The sequence below is a fragment of the Schistosoma haematobium genome, chromosome 3 (genome assembly GCF_000699445.3).
Source record: "Schistosoma haematobium chromosome 3, whole genome shotgun sequence".
Taxonomy (NCBI): domain Eukaryota; kingdom Metazoa; phylum Platyhelminthes; class Trematoda; order Strigeidida; family Schistosomatidae; genus Schistosoma; species Schistosoma haematobium.
The window spans coordinates 39558428-39579600 of NC_067198.1; the positions used below are offsets into that span (position 1 = coordinate 39558428).

Genomic DNA, 21173 nt, shown 5'->3' on the forward strand with positions numbered 1-21173 from the left:
TCAGTTTTATCATTGACTTGATCCATTTATTATTAAACTGAAAATCTAAGTCATATTGTAGTTTCTTTTCGATTTTATTCTATATAGGAGGAATACTCTATTCTAAGAATTGAAGTTAGGGTATTTTGACAATAGTTGAAATTTCACAGATTGAAATCATGAGTCAATTGAAGCTAGACCACCATGGAAAACCTGGAAGCACTGATCCTGGGTTTGAATCTCACAGGGTGCGGGATCGTAGATGTGCACTGCTGAGGTGTCCCGTACTAGGACGAAACGGCCGTCCAGTGCTTCCAGGTTTTCCACGGTGGTCTGGCTTCAAATGACTCATGATTTCAATCTGTGAAATTTCTAAAATCCCCACAAACCCTTTCTGATAATAGTTGAAATGCTAATATTCTCAATGAAATTGTCTTAACTACATCTTTACATGTAATATAATAAAATATTTATTAGTAAATGTTTCATATAAGTTTTTGGTTGGTTATATTTCCAAGCAGTATGTATACTGAAGAGTCCCATCATATGATGAAATGGTCGTCCAGTGCTTCCAGGTTTTCCATGATAGGCTAGCTTCAATTGACTCATGATTTCAATCTGTAAAATTACTACAATCTCCACAAAACCTCTTCTAATATGTATGTATAAATACAGGTATGATATCTGGATCTAAATGATTTATTAATGGGTAATGAACATTCTGTAAAGATTAATCATACCGTGTAGTATTTTATTAATTATTTAAAAGAATAGACAGTTAGTTATCTTTACAAATTCAGGATTTAGTACTAGAATATTTGTTCTTGAACACTATGATTTTTAACAAATTTTTATCTGATACATACAGTATACATAGTTATTACAACCCTATGATTAGGCCTACTATTTTCGATACTTCTACTGGAATCTATGTTGTGTATAATAGCAAATGAATAATATACAGTTTTCAAAATTTCATTCATACTCAACATATAAATTTAGAAATTACCATTGAATATTTAAGAACAGATTATTAAAGGAAATGATGGTTCTCAATAACTTCTTCATCTCTTGATGCAGATCGTTTACTCTAATACCGTTTATTCTTCAAACATAAATATCGGTTATAAATTAAATGGAACTCAGTGTGGTATGAAGTATAAACAAAAATGATTTTCTGTATTGTTCGCTAGTTAGTTTCATAATAAACGCAAACATAATCTCTAAGGAAATCAATGATATACTTTGCATGTGATTCACTACATTAAAAAAAACTGTTGTTATTATTGTTGGGGCGAACCAGAACATTCTTAAAGATGCCCTGAAAATGCTAGGAAACATTTTATCCAATCAGCATTGAGCAGTAATTTCGCAGAAACATCTAGAAAGTGAAGAGTTTATTGTCATAATTCTGATAGGATAATTACATATCCTGTCATTATGTTTAGTAGGGTTTCAGGAGCCTATGACCATCTGAAATACTATAAATACCTTCGATTTTCTGTACATAAACTAACCTTGGAGTAAAGCGTTCCTTCCACATTTTGCATCTTTGCTCTCGTATTCAAGTTGTTGTGAAGATTTAGACTACGGCTTAGGAAACTAATAAAAGGGTTCAGTTAGAAGATTTATCATAATTATAATTGATGCCATTTTCTTTTTCAATTTAAAAGCCAACTACAAGTAAATATGTTTTACAATAGAGTGTAGAAAAAGATTACCTATTGTCAAACAATAATTAGTTGATACTTGTGAAATCTTTGATGTGTAAAAAATTTTATGTGGGACTCACACACAAACCACATCAAAGAATTTCGATGAATCTCGACGTTTCTAAAGCAAATGAAATTTTCTGTTGAGTGGTTCAAGCGTTAAGTCATCATGCATTGAACTACCTAGCCAGTGATACTAACAATATTAAATACAAGTCGGGATTACGTCTTAAATCTGACTTGATGTTTCCTTTGGTCATATCTTTAGTCCATTAATAGATAACAGTTGGAAGCATCAAGGAATGATCAGACACAATGTTTAGTCTCATACACTAAAAAATTGCTAATGGCTAATTTCCTGTTTTCGACTCCCAAGTGCGGGATCGGGGATGCACACTGCTGAGGAGTCCCACTATAGGACGAAACGACCGTTCAGTGCTTCCAGGTTTTCAATATTGGTCTAACATCAATCGATTCATGATCTCAATCAAAAAAACTTAGTAATACCCACAACCCAATACTGATGTTTAGGAATACTTGTGCTTTTAAGATGTTTATAGTAGTTCTTCACGTTTCAGCTCAGTACAGAAGGACTGTCTTGACGTTCGCATTGAAGATTCTCACTTTTATATCGGTTAACAGTTGTTTTGATTTCATGTGTACTGTGGTGGTCGGTATTCAATATAATCCTTAAACTTCGTATACAGTTCGTCTTGATAACCGTCACTAGATAACTCCTCAACGGTATATTAATCAGAAGGCGAATACGAAGTGTTGATTACGTGTATTATGGGACCACACACAGATATCCAAAATTACAGGTACGTTAAGCAAACATGAAAGAGTCGTGCCGAAAAGCAAGCAGGCAAGCGAACGAGCGAGTGAGTCAGCGAATACGAGTACGAGTAAGCGAGAGAGAGAGAGCAATGAACATGAATAACATGGGCATATATATACATAGTGAAATGAATGAATCATCGAATCAATTAAGTGGTTAATAGTAAGGCTAGCAGCGTGAATAAATGCGTAGGCAGTAAGCAATGCTCAAGAATGTATGTTCATACATTCGCAACAATAATAAAGATAGAATGATATAGATAAGTTGTTGTTAGGATGACTCAGTCCGTTAATAAGTTAACGAAATGAATTAACCGAATTAAGTGTGAATCAACTCAATTGCGCATGAGTTGCTATAGTACTTCAACTGTAGGAATTTTTCCTTGCTTTACCAATCCCCGCCTTTACGTCTGCTGTTTCCCCAGTTGTCCACTCCTTTTTTAGCTTCAGCTTCATCTTGGCAACCATCAGCTAGATGGTAATCTAAAGCTATGTCAGCTCTTCTCCTGCTTCTCACGTCTTCCATTGACCGTCTGAATTTTTAACTGATGCAAATATGATCAATCTGGTTTTCTGTAGTGTGATCCGGTGAGATCCATGTAGCTTTATGTATGCGTTTGTGTGGGAATATTGTGCAACCTATAACCATTTTGTTGAATACACATAAATTTGCAAAGAAAGTACATTGAACACCTGATAATAACTTACAGACAATGATTTGTTGTTTGGAAACTCAGAAACCATGTGTATATCCATATTCTCGACCATAAGTCATACTCTCAGTGTGTATTAGCTGAAGATGCTATACAGATTCTTATGTTATAGAAGGCTAAAAGAGATTAGGACGTGGCATATACTGGTTGAAATTCTAGTAATTTAACTGTTCAACCACCACGTGACATAATTCACGAATCGTAACAACAAAAATATTACAAATATACTATACACTCATGTTATTTATCATTGTTTAGCATGATCTCTTTTGGTAAATGTCAGGAGATTTAGTTTTTGCATACGATGGATTGAATTATTCTTTGAATTCAAAATTGATCTTGAAAATTGAAGATAGAGACGGCTTGTTAGCAATGAAATTTTACACGGCCGAATAAAACTGAACTAGAAGTAAAATCCTGTACTAGACCAATACTTAAGTAAGTTCAGTACATTTTTATTTCTTATTTTTATCTTTAAGATAAATATCTTATTTTAAATAAACAATTACCGATCAGTCATATTATGCTTACACTAGTCAACTGACAAATAGTAATTAATTTTGTATAGTCCAGTTCTTAGTAGTAAACAAAGTAACAATGTACTCATCAGGCTGTCATTGGATATCATCATATTAAAAACTGAAAGCAGTCAAATAGAACCCCTTGTCCTTTATTTTATGTTGATTGAAACTCATCAACAATGCATATATTCTGCATTTACGAAATCGATGGACAGTGTGAAATTCAAACTAACAACTCAGATGTTATCATTCAGCGGTTCCAGATATCGTGTATATATGTGAGCTTTGGAAATTGGATAGAATGTAAATGTCACCAACTGTAAATAAATAAACTATTCTAGTGAACGAAAACACAATTGGGGACAATCAAATGTGTCTGAACACAAAATTACAGAATATCTTAGTAAAACCTGAGAACCATACAGTAAATACTTCATTTACAAAGTGTCAATTAATCGTTACAGACTTCATTGTTCTCTCGTTTCCACACCAATCATTCTCTGTTCTCGTTCTCTTTTCTTTGATCTTGCACCATTCGAACTGGTTGTCTTCAACGTTCGCACACTAGTGCAGACCGGACAACAGATAGGGCTGGCTATGTCTTTAGAAAATCTTAATATCGACGTTTGTTGTCTATCCGAGACCCGTATTCAAGACTCTGGTGAAGTACTACAAATTCGCTCTCCATCTCTCGCTTCAAAAGGCTTGTTTTACGTGCGCTTATTCGGGGACCCTGTGGCATCTTCGTCTGGTCTTGCTGACGTTGGTGTCGCACTAAGCGCTAGAGCTGAGGCAGCACTAATCGATTGGATACCCATTAACAGTCGGTTATGTGCTGTTAGATTAGAAAGTTCCATCAAAGTGAGAAGAAATCGGCGTGAGAAACGATGTCTGTTCGTCATCTCCGCCTATGCCCCGACAGATTGCAGCCCGGATGCAATCAAGGATGAGTTTTACCACCAGTTATCTGTTCTTCTCCAGAAAGTGCGTTCGACAGATATTGTAGTACTAGCCGGAGACTTGAATGCTCAGTTCGGGCGTCTAGACACAGAAGAGAGTCGTTTAGGTGGCCAATGGGGACTCGTTGGTCGCAGGTCAGATAACGGGGACCGTCTACTGCAACTGTGCACAGACCACAACCTGTTTCTGGCTAGCACTAACTTTCGGCACAGTCATCGCCGATGTGCCACCTGGCGTCCTCCCTCTGCATCTCAAGCCTGGACTCAGATTGAACACATCGCGATCAGCTACCGCTGGTGTGGTTGTGTACAAGACTGCCGCTCCTTTTGGAGTACCTATCTGGACTCTGACCATGCCTTGGTTTGCGCCAATCTTACCTTACTTTTCAGTGGCCAACGAAGTGATCGTCACCAAAGGATTGATGTCAGCAAATTGGTTGCAACTTTTGTTGCAAGTAAGTATCGAACCGAGCTAGTTTCTAGGCTAGCTACCATTCCACCGAAAAGTATAGATAAGCATTGGTTGCAGCATCATGACGCCATGAAAATGGCGTCGCCCATCGACGTCTTGGACGATGGGCAGAATTCTTCAAAGGGCAGTTCAACGGGCCTGCCGCTCCGGCAACATCGGTCAGACTGTCCTGCCCTCCATGGCCGTTGACGACTGATCCACTAAATGAGGCGGAAGTGCGCAAGGAACTCAAACTCTTGAAGCGCTACAAATCACCTGGCCCAGATGACTTACCCCCGTCTCTTTTTAAAGATGGTGGTGACTTTCTGGCTAAGGAACTGACAAATTTGTTTACAAAGGTATGGGAACTAGAGAGTGTACCAACGTGATGGAATGAGTCGATAGTTGTCCCTATCTTTAATAAGGGTTCACGTCGTTCCTGTAACAAATATCGGGGGATAAGTCTACTTCCGATTGCATTCAAACTGTTGGCTTCAGTCATACTTCGTAGGTTGTTCAAACCTCGAGAAAGCTTGACTCGTGAGGATTAGGCTGGTTTTAACTCTGGTCGCGGATGTATTGATCACATCTTCACCCTCCATTAAATTTTAGAACACCACTTTACTTATTACAGGTCAGCAATCGTAGTGTTTCTTGACATAAGGACTGCGTTCGATTCGTTGAACAGGACTGTTCTATGGGATTATCTATTGAAGAAGGATGTGCCTGAGAAGTTTATCAACATTTTGAAAGCCCTATATACAAACACCTCAGGTAGAGTGAGAGCATACATTCACCTATCTCCATTGTTCCATTCAAGAAATGGGGTTAGGTAGCGTTGCCTAATCTCACCATTCCTCTCCAACTTCGCCATTAACGACGTTCTGGAAACAGCTCTAATGGATGTAGGTAATGGTGATGTGGATCTGTTGCCTGGAGAGAGACTTTCCGGCCTTGAGTATAGGGATTATATCGTCTTACTGTGCGACGATACCCAGGCTATTCAATCCACACTTAATCAGTTGACAATCAACGTCCGAAGTACGGTATAGTCTACACCTTCAAAGTGCAAAGTGCCTCTACAAGACTGTCAGGACCCTGAACCTGCACTCACCCTGGGTAGTGAGCAGATAGAAGTAGTCGAGAAGTTCGTGCATCGAGGTAGTTGTGTAAGTGCTAGTGGTGGCGTGAGAGATAAGATCGATTCACGTATCGCGAAAGCCAGAGCGGCTTATGCCAATCTGAGCCATCTTTGGCGCCTTCGTGATGTTGGTCTAGCTGTAAAAGGTCGGATCTACAACGCATCGGTGAGAGCAGTTCTGCTCTATGCTTGTGAAACCTGGCATCTCAGAGTTGAGGATGTTAGACGACTCTCTGTGTTTGATCACCGTTGTCTCCGAAGGACTGCTGAAATTTAGTGGCAACACCATGTTAGTAATGTAGAGGTTCGGCATTGTGTGTTCGGGCTCAGAGACGATAATGCAATCGATGTCACCATCTTGAAACACCGACTTCGGTGGCTTGGACATGTTCTCCGAATGTCGTCCCAGAGAATTCCACGACGTGCATTATTTGCCGACGTTGGGAGTGGTTGGGAAAAGCAGAGAGGTGGCCAGTATATGACATGGTATCGTTGTATAAAAGAAAACTACAAATGGCTGGCTTTTGTTGGACCTTCACGACTCTCTGGCCGGGGTCCGAGAGATGGTGCAACACAGTGGCTAGAGACGTTACTAAATATGGTTCAGAATAAAAGCCAGTGTCTTCCTTAACTGGAATTCTTCTGCTAGTACCTTCCCGTTTCCCCCATTATTATTATTATTATTATTATTACACTATCTTACACTAATCTGCAGTCGTTATTGCTCTTTTTTCTTATACGCACCTTACCTTCTTTTTTCTCTTCCCATTTTCATTGTTTTGTGTGGCGCATATATATTTGGTGCCCCTTTGTACCAATATTTATGTGTTCAAATAAATAAATAAATAATGATGTACGAATAATGCAGTCTAGCACAGACAAATCTCAAATAACATAAATATTCATTCTAACCTAACCAATTTAGTTCATTAAAACTAATGGGCAACAAATATTGACCGCAAACCAAAAATCGCTACATATTTTTGGAAATATATATATTTTAGTTGCTAAACTAGTTTCAAAAGAACCCAGGATAATAACAGGTCTGAATATAAAATAACAAAGATCAGGGAGGTGGGGGGGAAACGTAAACCAATTTGATTGTGAAAAATTAATATAATTTTATCAAGTTCTTTTTTAATATTCAACCAATTACAGACATTTCTGCTTAAGAAACAATTGTCATCATAAAGATGTTTTTATTTTTATTTAAAAAAAGGAGATTCAATTATTGTAGTAAGAAACAAATGCACATAATTGAACTATCGTGTAAGAGATCAAAAAAAAGAAAGTGGGAAATGCGAAATCTACAAAAAAAAAGATACGATAAGGATATTTACATAGAGATAATAAAATATTTAACTGAAATCATATACACATGAAAGAAAGCTAGAGAATATAAATGAGTATAAGTATAAATTAATGTCAGAAAACAATCTATACAAACGAAACAGAAATATACCAATTAGTTACATAGTCACATGTAACGACAGATTATCAGTACAGATGTGTCTCCGCATAATAAATAGATTAATAAATAAGGTATATACAGTATACAATTGAAATATTAACTTCAACAGAACAGTTATGGAACGTGAAACATCTTTTTTGCACCAAAATGAAAAAAAACGACGGATTTACATACTTGTAAAACAAAAACAAAGTTATGTTTTCTACACTGATGATAATGTTACGAATATGTGAAATTAATGGACTGAAGAAGATTGGTCAAAAGGAAGGACACATATACCAACCCATCCCTCATGTGCAATTAATGAAGGTCCAGATGACCATTGCCAATCAGCGAAAGGATTAGAAGAAGATGGGATGACAGAAGATAATGTGGAAGTACCACCATTACAATTGATATTAACTGAAGCGGATGGAATAGATGGTTGATGACTAATTGGATTAGGTTTTAACTTTTCTAACATCATAGTTTTCTGGAGGAGGGAGGAAAGAGTTAAAGAAAATCCGCAAGTGATAAGATACAATATATGGGAAACAACTAGGTACGTTAAACATTAAAAAAATAACAACTATAATACACAAAGCAGTCTCAGTTACATGAAAATGACATTTTTTAAATTCATTCCCCAAGTACTTAGCTATGATGAGCTAAACTCTAGGTTTTGGAGTTAATGTTACTATTCGGTTGCTGAAAAAAGTAGGTGGAGCGGAATGTTCGAACCTGGCGAATGATTGTAGTGGCTGGTACTATGTTAAGCCCAAACAGGTTATTCTAGCTTCTGGACGGATCAATCAATTTATTCTTCTCAAGCCACATCCTGACCTTGTCACCAATACTCTTATTAATCCCGACTACTTTTTATTTGATCGTATGTGTGTTTATTGCTTACGCTATTAATTACATGCCTGTACCTTATTTTTGGTCTAAATATTGAGTGAGGCTTGGTTATATTGAGTTGACTCGCTTTCTCCACTGCGTGTCATTTTGTCTCGCTTCGCTGTATTCTCTTCACTTCGTTTACCTGATTGCCTGTGCAGATGATAAATAAGTGTACGGAACATTCGTATTCAAACCTCATCCTCCTATTTGACTTATTTTGTTCCGCTATTCTCTAACGCAAATTGAGTCGAGAATTATATAGCTGGCATGTATATTCCGATAACGGTCACCACATGATCCAACTGGATTTAGATACAGGGCTAACAGTGATCATATGGTGGCTTTGATATACATGTGAGCCATGATATAAAGCCAAAGGTTACCCAAGCATTGTTAACTTTCAAACATCATTTGCACTACAAAACATCGTCCGTTGGGTTGACCGGTGTTTGAGCATACATGACACATTTCCTAACTACCTTGGCTAATGAGTTTTCGCTAACTCATCAATCGATTTGTCACTCTTATCTATTACTCTGCATCTAACCTCAGAATTGCTAATTCAATTGTACCGAAATACACGAGCAAGGCATCTATGATTGAACCTGTGAATTTCCTGCATTTTTAAAGCCACATTTCACAGCCATAAAATAGAGCGGGGCGAACTGCAGCTTAGTATACTCACTTTTGATTTGATAAATATCCTGCATACGCCACAATTGATTCAAGTTGGCAAGCGCCGATCGAGCCTTCTGAATCCGTGCTGAGATTTCTTCAAAGTTGAAGACTATCAGGACTGATGAGACTCTTTAGTGGCCCTTAATATGACTCCAGTTCGTATGAATGATTGCTATCGAAATATACATATCGTCGATTCTTGTCTATAATTATCGACTCAATCCGCGTTAGTAAATAAAGGGATTAAATAAACCAAATACGGGAATGGATTTTCGAATGCGTATATTTTTTACACTCGTTGATCTGAACAAACAATCAAAGCGAGCGGAGCGTATTGGAGAAGGCAAGTGAGCCAACTCAATTTAATCGAGCGTTTATCAATATTTATAGTCAGAAAAAAATAAGCTACATACATGTGATGAGTAAGATAGAAAATGCACACACATACGCTTATATAAAAAGTCAAGGTTGACAGGCGAATAATTAACAAGGTCAAAAGGTAGCTTGATGAGGATGGATATGTTGTTTTGTCCAGAAGCTAGAATAATCTATGTGTGATCAACATAGGACTAGCCACTACAACTCCTAAAGTAAGTGAATTAGTCGACATGCTCGACTACTTCACTCTATTATCGATTCAGAAGTTGATGCAAACTAGTCCTGAGGTAAAACCTCGCATCTGAAAGGAGAGGATCGCATCTCAAACGCGATTGTATTGTCCCTTAAGGTGGTCAAAAGACTACATTTTGTAAGCATCTCCATCAAATAGGACTATGTCACTAGCGAATTTTACGTTAACAAATGAATTTCCGAGTAGATGAACCATTGGAAAGTCAGACGACGAGAGTGTTATCTTTAAAAGTGTCGATGACGAAGGTAAATAAAAATGGAGAAGGTGGACAGCTCTGATGAACACCACTTGCGGTTGACAATTCTGGTGACATTTACCCCATAAACTCCAACTTGATCAGTGATGTTCAGGTAGTAGTATTATTTATTTATTTAAAAACATAGATACTGGTACAAGGGGGCACCAGATACATATGCGCCACATAAATCTCATTTGGTTTGTGTGAGGATTGTGATACTGCCCATGTGCCTAAACCGGAGCAGGTGGTTTCCTTAGGGTTCACACCCGGAGCCTTCGACCTGAAGGTCTGATCCACAAGGCAGTGGAGCATCGTAAGAAGATGCAGTTCCATGGTAGCCGGTGACCAGCGATTGGTTCATACGCCATTTGTTCCCTCAGTGTACTACAGCCCATGTGCACCATTGGTTTGGAATCAGGGTTTTCCAACTCCCCTAGGTGAACTCTCCGTGTCCACCAACCCGGTCAAAGCGCCGGACATTCGCTTTTCGTCCTCTCGCTTTCGTAAACAGCATTCCCGCCACGAGGATGTAGTGAGTTGGACTTCCCTGGCAGAGGATATATACGCGTGGAAATGTGAAAGCATTTCGAGAGGGAGAACGGACTCTCCCCATTCTCGACCGTACCAGGGCATTTGAGAGCAAGGTTGATGTACTTGTTTAGTACGCCTTTCAATAAAAAACAGTCATAAAACCTCTAAAACAATAAAGTCAAGCACTTCTCTTATGTTTATCTGTGTGTATGAAGATAATTGCAAAATAAATATAAGTGGGAAAATTTTTGCTAGGGTTGTGAATTTTCATGGACTATGATGGCTGAAATATGTGGTATACAAGTATCACGTAATGTTTGTCAGCATGAAAATAGAATAATATGGCTATAGTCTATAAAGTTAATGAGTAATGAATTGAGTCTTTCTGAGACAAAGTTTCTGGTTATGTTCCACCAAGTAATCAAACCAATAGTTGGAGACCTTATGTTTGGCATGGCTTCTTTCAAGCCTGGAAACGCAAACAAATGAGCACACAAACTGAAGTCAAAAAGTTTTCATTTTACAAGATCAAAGGTACATCAATCTTATACCCTTCGAAATACTTCTCATTTTCAAAATTAAAGTTTCCCCGTCATCTCGGTTTCTGCTTCACAAAACAACCATTGAAGTCCTCATAATCATAAGCTTCATCATTCTACCTTCTAGGTAGGCTAGATCAAAACATGGCACAAATCCATGAAGTCACTGACAAGTGGACTGAGCTATGTTAGTAAGTGTAGACTACCTGATTGGGATCGCGAGATGATAGCAACTGATGGTTAGAGGCCTTGAATGACATGGCTCAAAATCGTTTGCAATGGCGCAGGTGCATCCACTCTTTGTGTTCTCCCGAATTATAATCTTCTGAATCCTTCATGTCCCTAGTTTTCTCTTTCCAAATTTATTTCACTGGATTATACTCCTTGAATAACATCTCCAAACCCTAATCTTTCCGATTACTGCTTATACTCTTATTACCTCTACCACTACGGGATTGGAATCGACAACTGCATCTCTGTGCTAATGTGGTATAGCAACTCGAACTGATGTACGTACGTACGAAGTTCTACGTTGTTACTGACTGACTGACTGACCTTCTTGCTAGGTTTGCGCGAACATGCAATTTTTCCGAAATCCGTTAGTTAACGAACTATCCAGCGATCAAAAATACAGAAAGCCATAAGCAGTGTTTTTTCATCGACAATTCGTTCTCGAGTCGTATTATCTTTGCATTCTTTAGGTCCCTTACTGAAACCCTTAGCCTGTTTGGAAAGAGAAATTTTTAAAGAGTTATCTCGATGAACATCATTTAACATGTTATGCACTTTCTGGATTTTCCCAAATTTTCACCAAAAAAGCTCAATAGCTAAGTTGTATAGGTTTGCAGAGATTGCTGAGTTTCATTTGAATTATGAACCGACCAATGTTAGACCACCATTGAAAACCTGGAAGCACTGATTTCAACAATTCCAACAAAACAAATAATTAAATTGTATTTACAAGAAATTTAAGCAACTTTTACCCCATTTTGTGTTGTTCTAACAAATGTAACCGCTTCAGTTGAGTTGCATGAAGAAATAGACTCAAAATCAGATTGCACAGAACATGGATGATGATTACAGGAAACACCATCATCATTATTATCGTCATCATCACCATCAACATGATCGCTACAATTATCAGAAATCTTAGGTTTGTTCAATAAATTAGATAATGTATTATATTTTGATTGTAAAACAGTACTTGATAATTCATAGGGATTTTGTTTAATAGGAGATTTGAAACATTCAACTGTTCGTAGATGAGTGCTACCATCATAACCACCTACGTAGAAAAAAGTCTTTTGATTAAAATGGAACTATTTTATTGACTTTTATTAAAATATTCTAGATAAAATAGTGGCTCATAAGATAAATAACAAATTGATTAATAGACTCATCGTCATGATTCAATTAGTTAAAAGTTGAATAGGTAAAGCACACAATATATAATGAAATTTTACCACAGATGATTAAAATGAATATTTGTTTATTCCGACAGAGTTATAAAAATTGATAATGGAGACTTGGAAATAACTATAAACAACAAACTTCTTTCATTTTACCATAGAGTATGTGGAGATTATTGGATTTTATGGTTTACATCAAGGATCGATATTAGTTACGTAATGATTGAGAACCGATAAAAGCTGGACAGTTGTTTTAAGCTAGTATGGCATTCTACAACAGTGAACATCTATGTGCCCACCAGGGATTGAATTCAAAGACATGTAGACCACTAGATGCTGACGCACTAATCTAAATGTTAAGATCCAACAGCAAGACCTGAAGGACATAGGTTATATCTTTGATAAGGTTGTGGGTGTTTACTATCGAAACGTCTCATACTAGGATGAGACAGTCGTCCATTATTTACTCGTTCTCAAAAATTGTCTAATTAATGTCAGTTTATGATGTAAGCTATTGAATTTCCCCGTTTACTGGAAAAGAAAAAGTATGAAGTTAGAAAAATTTTTACTTCTGCTAGCTTTTGCGTATACCATACACTGTTTTATTCCTTGATTTCATTTGCTTATTTTGAAATATACTTTTTAACATTCACTTATTTCACCACAATCGATATTTTACTTTGATCTTCCCTTTTTCGTTGCATTGATTTCTCTTCTCGATATTTTAATATGAAATTAAATAACCCGTACCCATCCCTATTTGCCCCGAATCCTACTTCTATGTTCATGACTCATGACTGACTGGGTAACATCCCATGAAGTAAATAACTTTCTACCATATGAAGACAATTTTCTACAACTGTAAACACATCCAACACGTTAAAATAACGAACAGTAATACGTTGGACACAAAAAAAAAATATTTCAATGGTGTTTCATCATTGATATTAACCAATAACTTGATAACCATGATCAGGTATACGCAATCACTTTTGAGTATAACTTAATGCGCGGTACTGCTACTTGAATGATGATGTAAATGACTGAAAGTCAACTGCCTAACTACTGAATCATAGATCGGAGCACATATGAACTAAAAGTCGCTTACACTCATATACGTTGTCACCAACAGCAACAACGTATCACCAGCTATGATATTATACTCAAGCCATCGAAAAGACATGACTCACCTATTGCATACAAACAACCTGCAGTTACAGCCAATCCGACTCGAGAACGAGGGACTGACAAAGATGAAATTTCAGTCCATTGTCCATGTAAACCATTACGATCTGGACCAGTTGTAGGATCGAACATTTCAACACTTTGTAGAAATGAAGCACCATCATAACCACCGGCAACAATTATACGATCACGAAACGCAGTTGCGCCATGTCGACATCGCCGATGTAACATGTTAGCTACTGAATACCATACATTAATAGGACTTTGCCGAATACCATTATTCTGATGATCAGTTTCAAAACGAGAGGATGGTGAAAGTGTTTTAGGTAAATCTCCACCTTTTTCATAGCATTCTACTGTTGAAAAAACAGCTAAACCATTGTGTCCGCCAATAGCATAAAGACGACCATTGAGAGCAACAAGACCACCAGCGGATCTGGGTTCATTCAAGCTTGATATTAACTTCCATCTAAAGAAAATAAACCAATCAAATAAAAAACTTAAAGAATTAACGTCATAATATAAATGAGACTATTTTATGCAAAGCATTCGCCGGATAGTAAATAAATTACAGTTTTAAAGTACTTAATGCTACTAAGGTTGAATTCCTTAAAAACTGAATGTCTAACCTAACAATTACTGATAGATACTAAGTTTCGGTTCGCAAGGACTCCTACTAATCAAAATCGAACAGATTCAATGTATTACCGAACAATATCCATTATCATTGATTATTATATTTTTAGTTTGCATGTTAAACAGTTAATCTCCATGGTTCTGTTTTAGGCTGAGTCGTTTATAGTAAAAACCAGTCTACTAATATTTTTGTAAAGTCACAAAGCAAAATGACACAAATGTCAGTCTCAGGGGAATCATATAATATTTGGAAGTTATAGACGCGATTTATCGATAACGGATAATAAGCGAGAAATAAGGATTCATAACTTCCTGTGCACTGGAAATTAACTATGGAAAACCAAGTTGTTTGTTGCATGATAGTGATAATTGTGCATTTTTTTAACAACTCATTTACCAGGTATAGATTTATCTACTTGAGTTCGAGTTAAACAAAGTTTAAAGGTTGGTGATACTATTCGGTTGCCTAAACTAAAATAGATGAAGCTGGGATTCAAACCTGTGATTTAGTGGCCGAACGTTGAACGCCATAACTATTTAGCCACCTCCTCACAGCTCTTCAGTATAGATAACAAGTTTGAACACCATGATTAATGTAATTACTTCAACTTGATCAAATATACTTATAATTAAGTTTAAATCCTGAGATATAATTATTTTTTTTTAAAAATTGCTTACGTATCTTGTTCTGGAATATACATCTCACATGTACGTAAAGATGTTTGACCATCAAAGCCACCGCAAACATACAAACATCCATCATAAGCAGCAGCTCCTGCAGCACTACGTCGACAAATCATTGAAGCAACGGTTGCCCATTTTCCAGTTTTTGGATTATATACTTCAGTTGTACGTAAGCGAGAATTTCCATCGAAACCTCCAATAGCGTATAACAGTCCTAGAAATAAGTAAAAGACAATAATTGCTCTTTAATTATAATCCTAAAAAACATTTTATATACTGCTTTATGGAAGAGTAGCAGATCAGCGATTTAGACACTTCAAGAACTCAAGCATTAGTGACAGATCTGAATTACTATTTACTTAGAAATTTGGAGAAATGCATAATTTACCCATACGGATTCAACAGCCGTTACACTAACCGCTGTTACCTCCTACAGACTTCAACACAGATCCTCAAGAATAAATTTCCTTTCGAGGTGCAGGCAACCGAGAAACGACATCTGTCCTTAATTCTTTTATCATTTGAACCATTTCTAACTGAAAAAGGGTACTAATACATCGAATTCTATTGTAAGTAATTACAAGATTTATTCATTATTGCCTGAAACCACTGCAACACATAAACCCGAATGGTATGGCTTCCTACATTTGTACACTCATATGATTATCATATGTCATTAACATTTGAAATCTAACCATTCAAAAACTTAATCTTTCGACTAATTTCTTAAGTATTCAAACTAAAAGAAGATCAGTTAAATTGCTAAGGGAGAGACAACGAATTTTAATAGATACATAAAACAGAGAACACATACTAGTATAGGTGGGACTGACGATATTACGAACTGAATGACTTAAACATGAATGAAAAACAATTTAATTATGAAGATATCCCGCTTTTATAGATGTAGGTTCGATAGCTATAATTACTTGTCCAATTAAAATGTTTTCAGGATTTTTAGCCTAAAATGCTTCAGATTACAGATATGGAGAGATCGCAACTTTAATTTCTACAGAAGGGGAGAAAGAATACTGGCAATCAGATTTCAACTACACAAATATTTGTTAAGTGTCTTGGTAATTAAATAAAAATCAAACAAAAAGGGCATCCCTTTTACTAAATGTAAACGGATAGGTTGATATTATATGGCTGTGGCTTATCTGTTGAAGGACTTGAATTTCAATGAGTATTCTGAAGTTTCGCAGTGTTCCAATCACAAATGTTTTGACTGAAAATTTTCACATAAAACATGTGGCTTGTAGTTCTCCATATAAACTAATAAGCAATTAAGTTACGCTTTTATGCTACATTTGAAGTTGAACACCTAAGGTTGAAGTTTCAAAGAGTATAAGAATTATCAAGATTATGGATATATAATTTGCAGTGATAACAACGTCAAAATTTAGGTTCAAGGACTTCTTTCTATTATCTAACTATTCAGCATAAAAAACTCGGTATTTAAGCTTACCATTCAAGGCAACCACACCAATACGACTACGCTTAGATATCATACTTTCTGATAATTCCCAACGACCAAGTGAGGGATGATAAGTCTCCACAATCCCATGACATTCCAGATCTGTATTCCAACCACCAACAGCATAAATAACACCGAAAATATCTTGACATTTTCTAGGTCGACAATTAAAGAATTCCGACGTCTTCCATGACATAAGAAGTACATCACGTACTTCATCTAGAATATCTCTGCAAAAGTAAAGTTTTAAAAAGTCTAAATAAGAAAAAAATACTTGTCATTAGTGTAGCAAAGACAAAAACTGATTGAAACTAGTGTTCAGAAATTTCTGAAATGGATCAATTATTTTCACCGTTTAAATATAGTTTCATAAGATATTGATGGTCAGTCTTGAACGCTATATCGGGAAACAGATGTACACATGCACAAGTCGATATATTTAACGTTGAAGCGGTAACAAGTTAAAAAGATAAACAGCGGAGCTGCAGAGATACGAGCAGTTAAAATATCGAGAAAAACAAATCAATATATAATTCAAAACCAACAATGTCTAATGAAAATGAGTATGGGTGACTCTACGACTGATTTTGACCTAGGTCATCTAATGTCTCCAACCATTAGTTGTAACTATCATGTTACATAGTGGCCACAGATCTGTTCTAACAGTCAGGTCTTACTTGACTGGAGAATTAACGACCTACAAGTTGACTTCATCCGATCACCTATAACATTTTATTATGTTTATTTTGTGTTCGTACTCTGTACATAAACATGTTACTTCATCTCTTTGAAAACCCAATCTTCCAGCCAGTGATTGTGTTTGTGATTTGTAATCATTCGGGAGGCTTGGATCAATAATACAGAGTCGTGAGCAGCCACCACTTAACCATACCATATAATTGTAATTTATCTACAGATTAGTACTCAATATACTTACTTTAATAATAGAAAATTTAGTCTTATCACTCATTGAAAGCTCCCAAAACACAAACAATCTTCAAGTAAGAAGCTTGCACCTCTAAAAATGGATTGGTTTAAAAGTCAGAAACTTTAAAACCAGATGAAATATCTCGGTCTGGCCACTAATCGTCTTTTTCTATTACTTGAGTACTGGTTAGGACACGATGTAGTAGTAAGTAGTGGCTGGGCATGGACAACGTATGTCCTAAATATCAAGGTCTATGAAGACTCACAACTTTATGATTTTAGGAATATGGGACCTCAATTAACTTCTAATGTCTGAGATTCAAAGTATCGACACTATCACAATTATGCACCGGTTTCTTATCCAGAGCTTAAAGCCGTTAGGCTTTTGAGATTTTTAAGTAGCTAGTTTACAATTCATTGGGAATAAACACATGAATATACGGATCGAAGAAATTTCCCAGCAAATATCCGATGTATTCAAGCTGAAGTGAAGTAATGGATTAATCACCCAATATTCATCTACCAAGTTTCATATGCCTAAATGCGATTCCAGATGATACAATTTGGGCCGCTTAGTATTTTTAGTTTTTAGAAAGGAATTGAGAATCAATTTGTAAACACACGACTATTAACGTAACTACTTGATATAACTGTTTATTATTATTTGAAACATTTTTGTCTATAGAATAACTTACCTACAACGAATGTCCTTTCGAATAAGATCATGCCGCGAAATAACTGAGAAAATGTAGCTAACTGGAATTAGAGGTAGTCTGATCCGCCTAAGAAGGCATGGAAGAAAGTCAGTGCGGGGTTTGCTATTGAATATTTGTGTAGAACAATGACAACTATGAAAATGATGTGTAGAATGTAAAGAACCATTACAACACGAATTCCGATGACCAATCTCACTTGAAACAGATGGTTTTATCGAATGCACATTACTATCATAATATTCAGGTAGCTCAATTACGTTAACAGACTCTGATATAACAGAGTTCGTCTCAGTATCAGAATTGGACTTTGTTTCAAATTCAACCCAAGACATAATTATATGAAACAAGCGTTCTTCACTGCTGACATTCAGTTCATCTGACTCCAGTAATTCCATCAATTCGCATCCTTCAAGGTTGAAAAATGAAGTTGTGCGTGCGATATCTTCGAAATGTTTGTAGATATATGCCTCACAAGCAGATACCAAGTCTGTACATAGATAGCTCTGGGCGAGATTTCTTATCGGTAAGACTATGTCGACATTCAATCTGTGAAAAAACATCCAAAAAACATCACTGAACTCTATAAAAAGAGAGCACAAGAGGTCAGCGCAGTAAAAAATTACATCAGACTTGAGGTCAGTAACCCTTTCTTTTAATAATATACGACGCACAAACATACAAAAACTACTGTGAATTAGTGGTCTCAAGATGTGAAACACGTTTAGTTCGGAAATATCTTAATTATGAGATCTTAGAGAACGATTACTATAAAAAGCATCGGCAAAAAACGCCGTCATAATAACTAATATAACAGACATCTAATCTCTTTTACCAAGCAAGATGTACACTTTAAAACCCTTTACATCGATATTATATATTGGTTAATCAAACGAAGATAACTTAGGACCTTGTATAAATATGTATCGATCGAAGCTACCAAACTTCACATTAGCACAGAGACAAGACATCAGAAAAATGTAAACAAACTAACAGCGAAGAATAATAGCAGAGTAAAAAAACAGGTCAAAATAGACAAGCGGGAGACTGAATAACAAATTAAGGGACTTACAACATTCAGTAGGAGGACAAACTAGAACTAGCAAATCATTCAACAGTGAATGTAAGCACTTTTCATTGCTATCAATATTATGGCAACCGTGTTTAGTTCAGTACATTTATCAAAAGTTTCTGCCCTAACTGTCACCGAACCTTCACAATTATTAAGTTTAACTATACTTCACCGATGTGACACGCACATCCAATGAACAACCATATTATTCTTTCATAAATCTACGTATAGTAATGTTTATATTGTTTAGCCCATTTAAGAACTTTAAAATGAGACGAAAAGAAGTGGTTCTACTGGCTTTCCTTTACATCAACAAACTGTACATTTTTCACCATAAAGCCCAACTACATTGCAAGAAAAGTGGTTGCAGCAGAGGTGTTTGAGATTAACACATTAAAATATATTATGAAATAAAATCAATTCTCCGACTCTCAGAATTGACCTTTAAGAATCAACATAAATTTTAGAAAGTCATCGACATCCCATGCAATATTTCCTCCGATGAGAAAAAACTAATGTGCGAAAACTCACTAGTTGGTAGTTTAGTCGAGCAGTCCGAAAAGCTAAGCCCGAACTGTAAAATACCTATCTATCGATGGACAACGTTTAGGACTCTATGTCTGCTCATATTTATTGATTACACCCTAATAAACTCACCTTTCACTGATATATCTGCAACAGATGTTACGAACATTATTAAGCTGTAAAAAATTGGCACCGATTAAAATTGACTGAACATTACGAGGGTTGATTTGAACTAAGCCAGTATAAGCATAACCAATGAACGCTTCTAAAGCACTGGATACTAATAAGAAATAATTAATTTACCAAGCGTCAACTCCGTGGATAGTGACCTCGCTTTTAGTAGATTCTGCCATGTTACTTAGAAACATTCCATTGAAGAATGGTATAGTGGCGGCCAAAACAATCTTGTGTGCAGTGAAGCGATTATTATCCGCCTAATAATCAAACAAATAACTGTTACAACTCACAATCAAAGTGACGTCGCACAGTTTTCCGTCTCTTCGCATACAATCTAAAGCAGTGAAGCCAATCTTGTATATCTCACGATCTTGAAAATTGAGAGAGTTTGGTAGATAAGACTATAAGTATTGGATTTATACATATCTGAGCATAGTTACTTTGGCCTTAAGTCCAGCCGATGTACCGCTCATGTTTAAAAGTAATTTCAGGACTGAATAAATGGTTCCAATTGATACTGTTCAATATCCTTCGAATGAGCCGGTGCAACAAAAATAAATTCCTACCGCTCTCCTATCAATATTTTGATAACGTTACACGTCTGTGTTGGCATTCAAAATGTACTACTTTAGTCACTTGACTTCATTTGTCTAAGTTCTTGGTTACTTAAGGGTCTATGCATCTGTGAAGTCAAGTCTTTAATAAAATGTAATCTAGGTTAAAAGTAAATTTCATGTGAAAAACGAAGGTCTGAAATAGCCAGACTGCCTGTATTAGGTGACTTTATCCGTAGAAATACTATCACGCGATATTCTAACCATGTTATATTACTTGTAGTGACTCACGTTTATCACGAGAACACGACTGGTTTAATAAAAACAATTATTATTATAACCAACTGTACCGGTGTGTGTTTTAATGTGCTTTTGTTTAACTGTGCTAATTATAGCCATTTTGTGCTTCCATTACCTTCCATCATTGTTCCGCGGTTTTTGGTACTGTTCGCACGTACTCCTTTCTTCTGCTTTCGCTTGTACCATTCCTTGGCACGATCTCGGTATTCGTTCAATACCACGAGATCGCCAACG

The 21173-nt window shown here is 36.4% G+C and overlaps 1 protein-coding gene across 1 annotated transcript; it reads right to left on the minus strand.

Moving 5' to 3' along the window:
• Positions 1-7077: 7077 nt before the first annotated feature.
• KLHL18 (Kelch-like protein 18) lies at positions 7078-20578 on the minus strand. Its single transcript, XM_051213842.1, has 6 exons — positions 20376-20578; positions 20212-20342; positions 20041-20181; positions 18294-18887; positions 16663-16901; positions 7078-15408 (listed from the first exon to the last, which is right to left on the minus strand). Exons 1-6 carry the CDS (start codon positions 20412-20414, stop codon positions 15185-15187), a joined length of 1368 nt encoding a protein of 455 aa, XP_051069855.1. The 5' UTR covers positions 20415-20578; the 3' UTR covers positions 7078-15184.
• Positions 20579-21173: the final 595 nt, after the last annotated feature.

Coding starts and splice junctions, on each gene's coding strand:
- KLHL18 (XM_051213842.1), bottom strand. CDS start 20,414: ATGCGAAGAGACGGAAAACTGTGCGACGTCACTTTGATT. Junction 20,343..20,375: donor TGTGCGACGTCACTTTGATT/GTGAGTTGTAAC, acceptor TTTGATTATTAG/GCGGATAATAATCGCTTCAC. Junction 16,902..18,293: donor CGAAAGGACATTCGTTGTAG/GTAAGTTATTCT, acceptor TTACTTTTGCAG/AGATATTCTAGATGAAGTAC.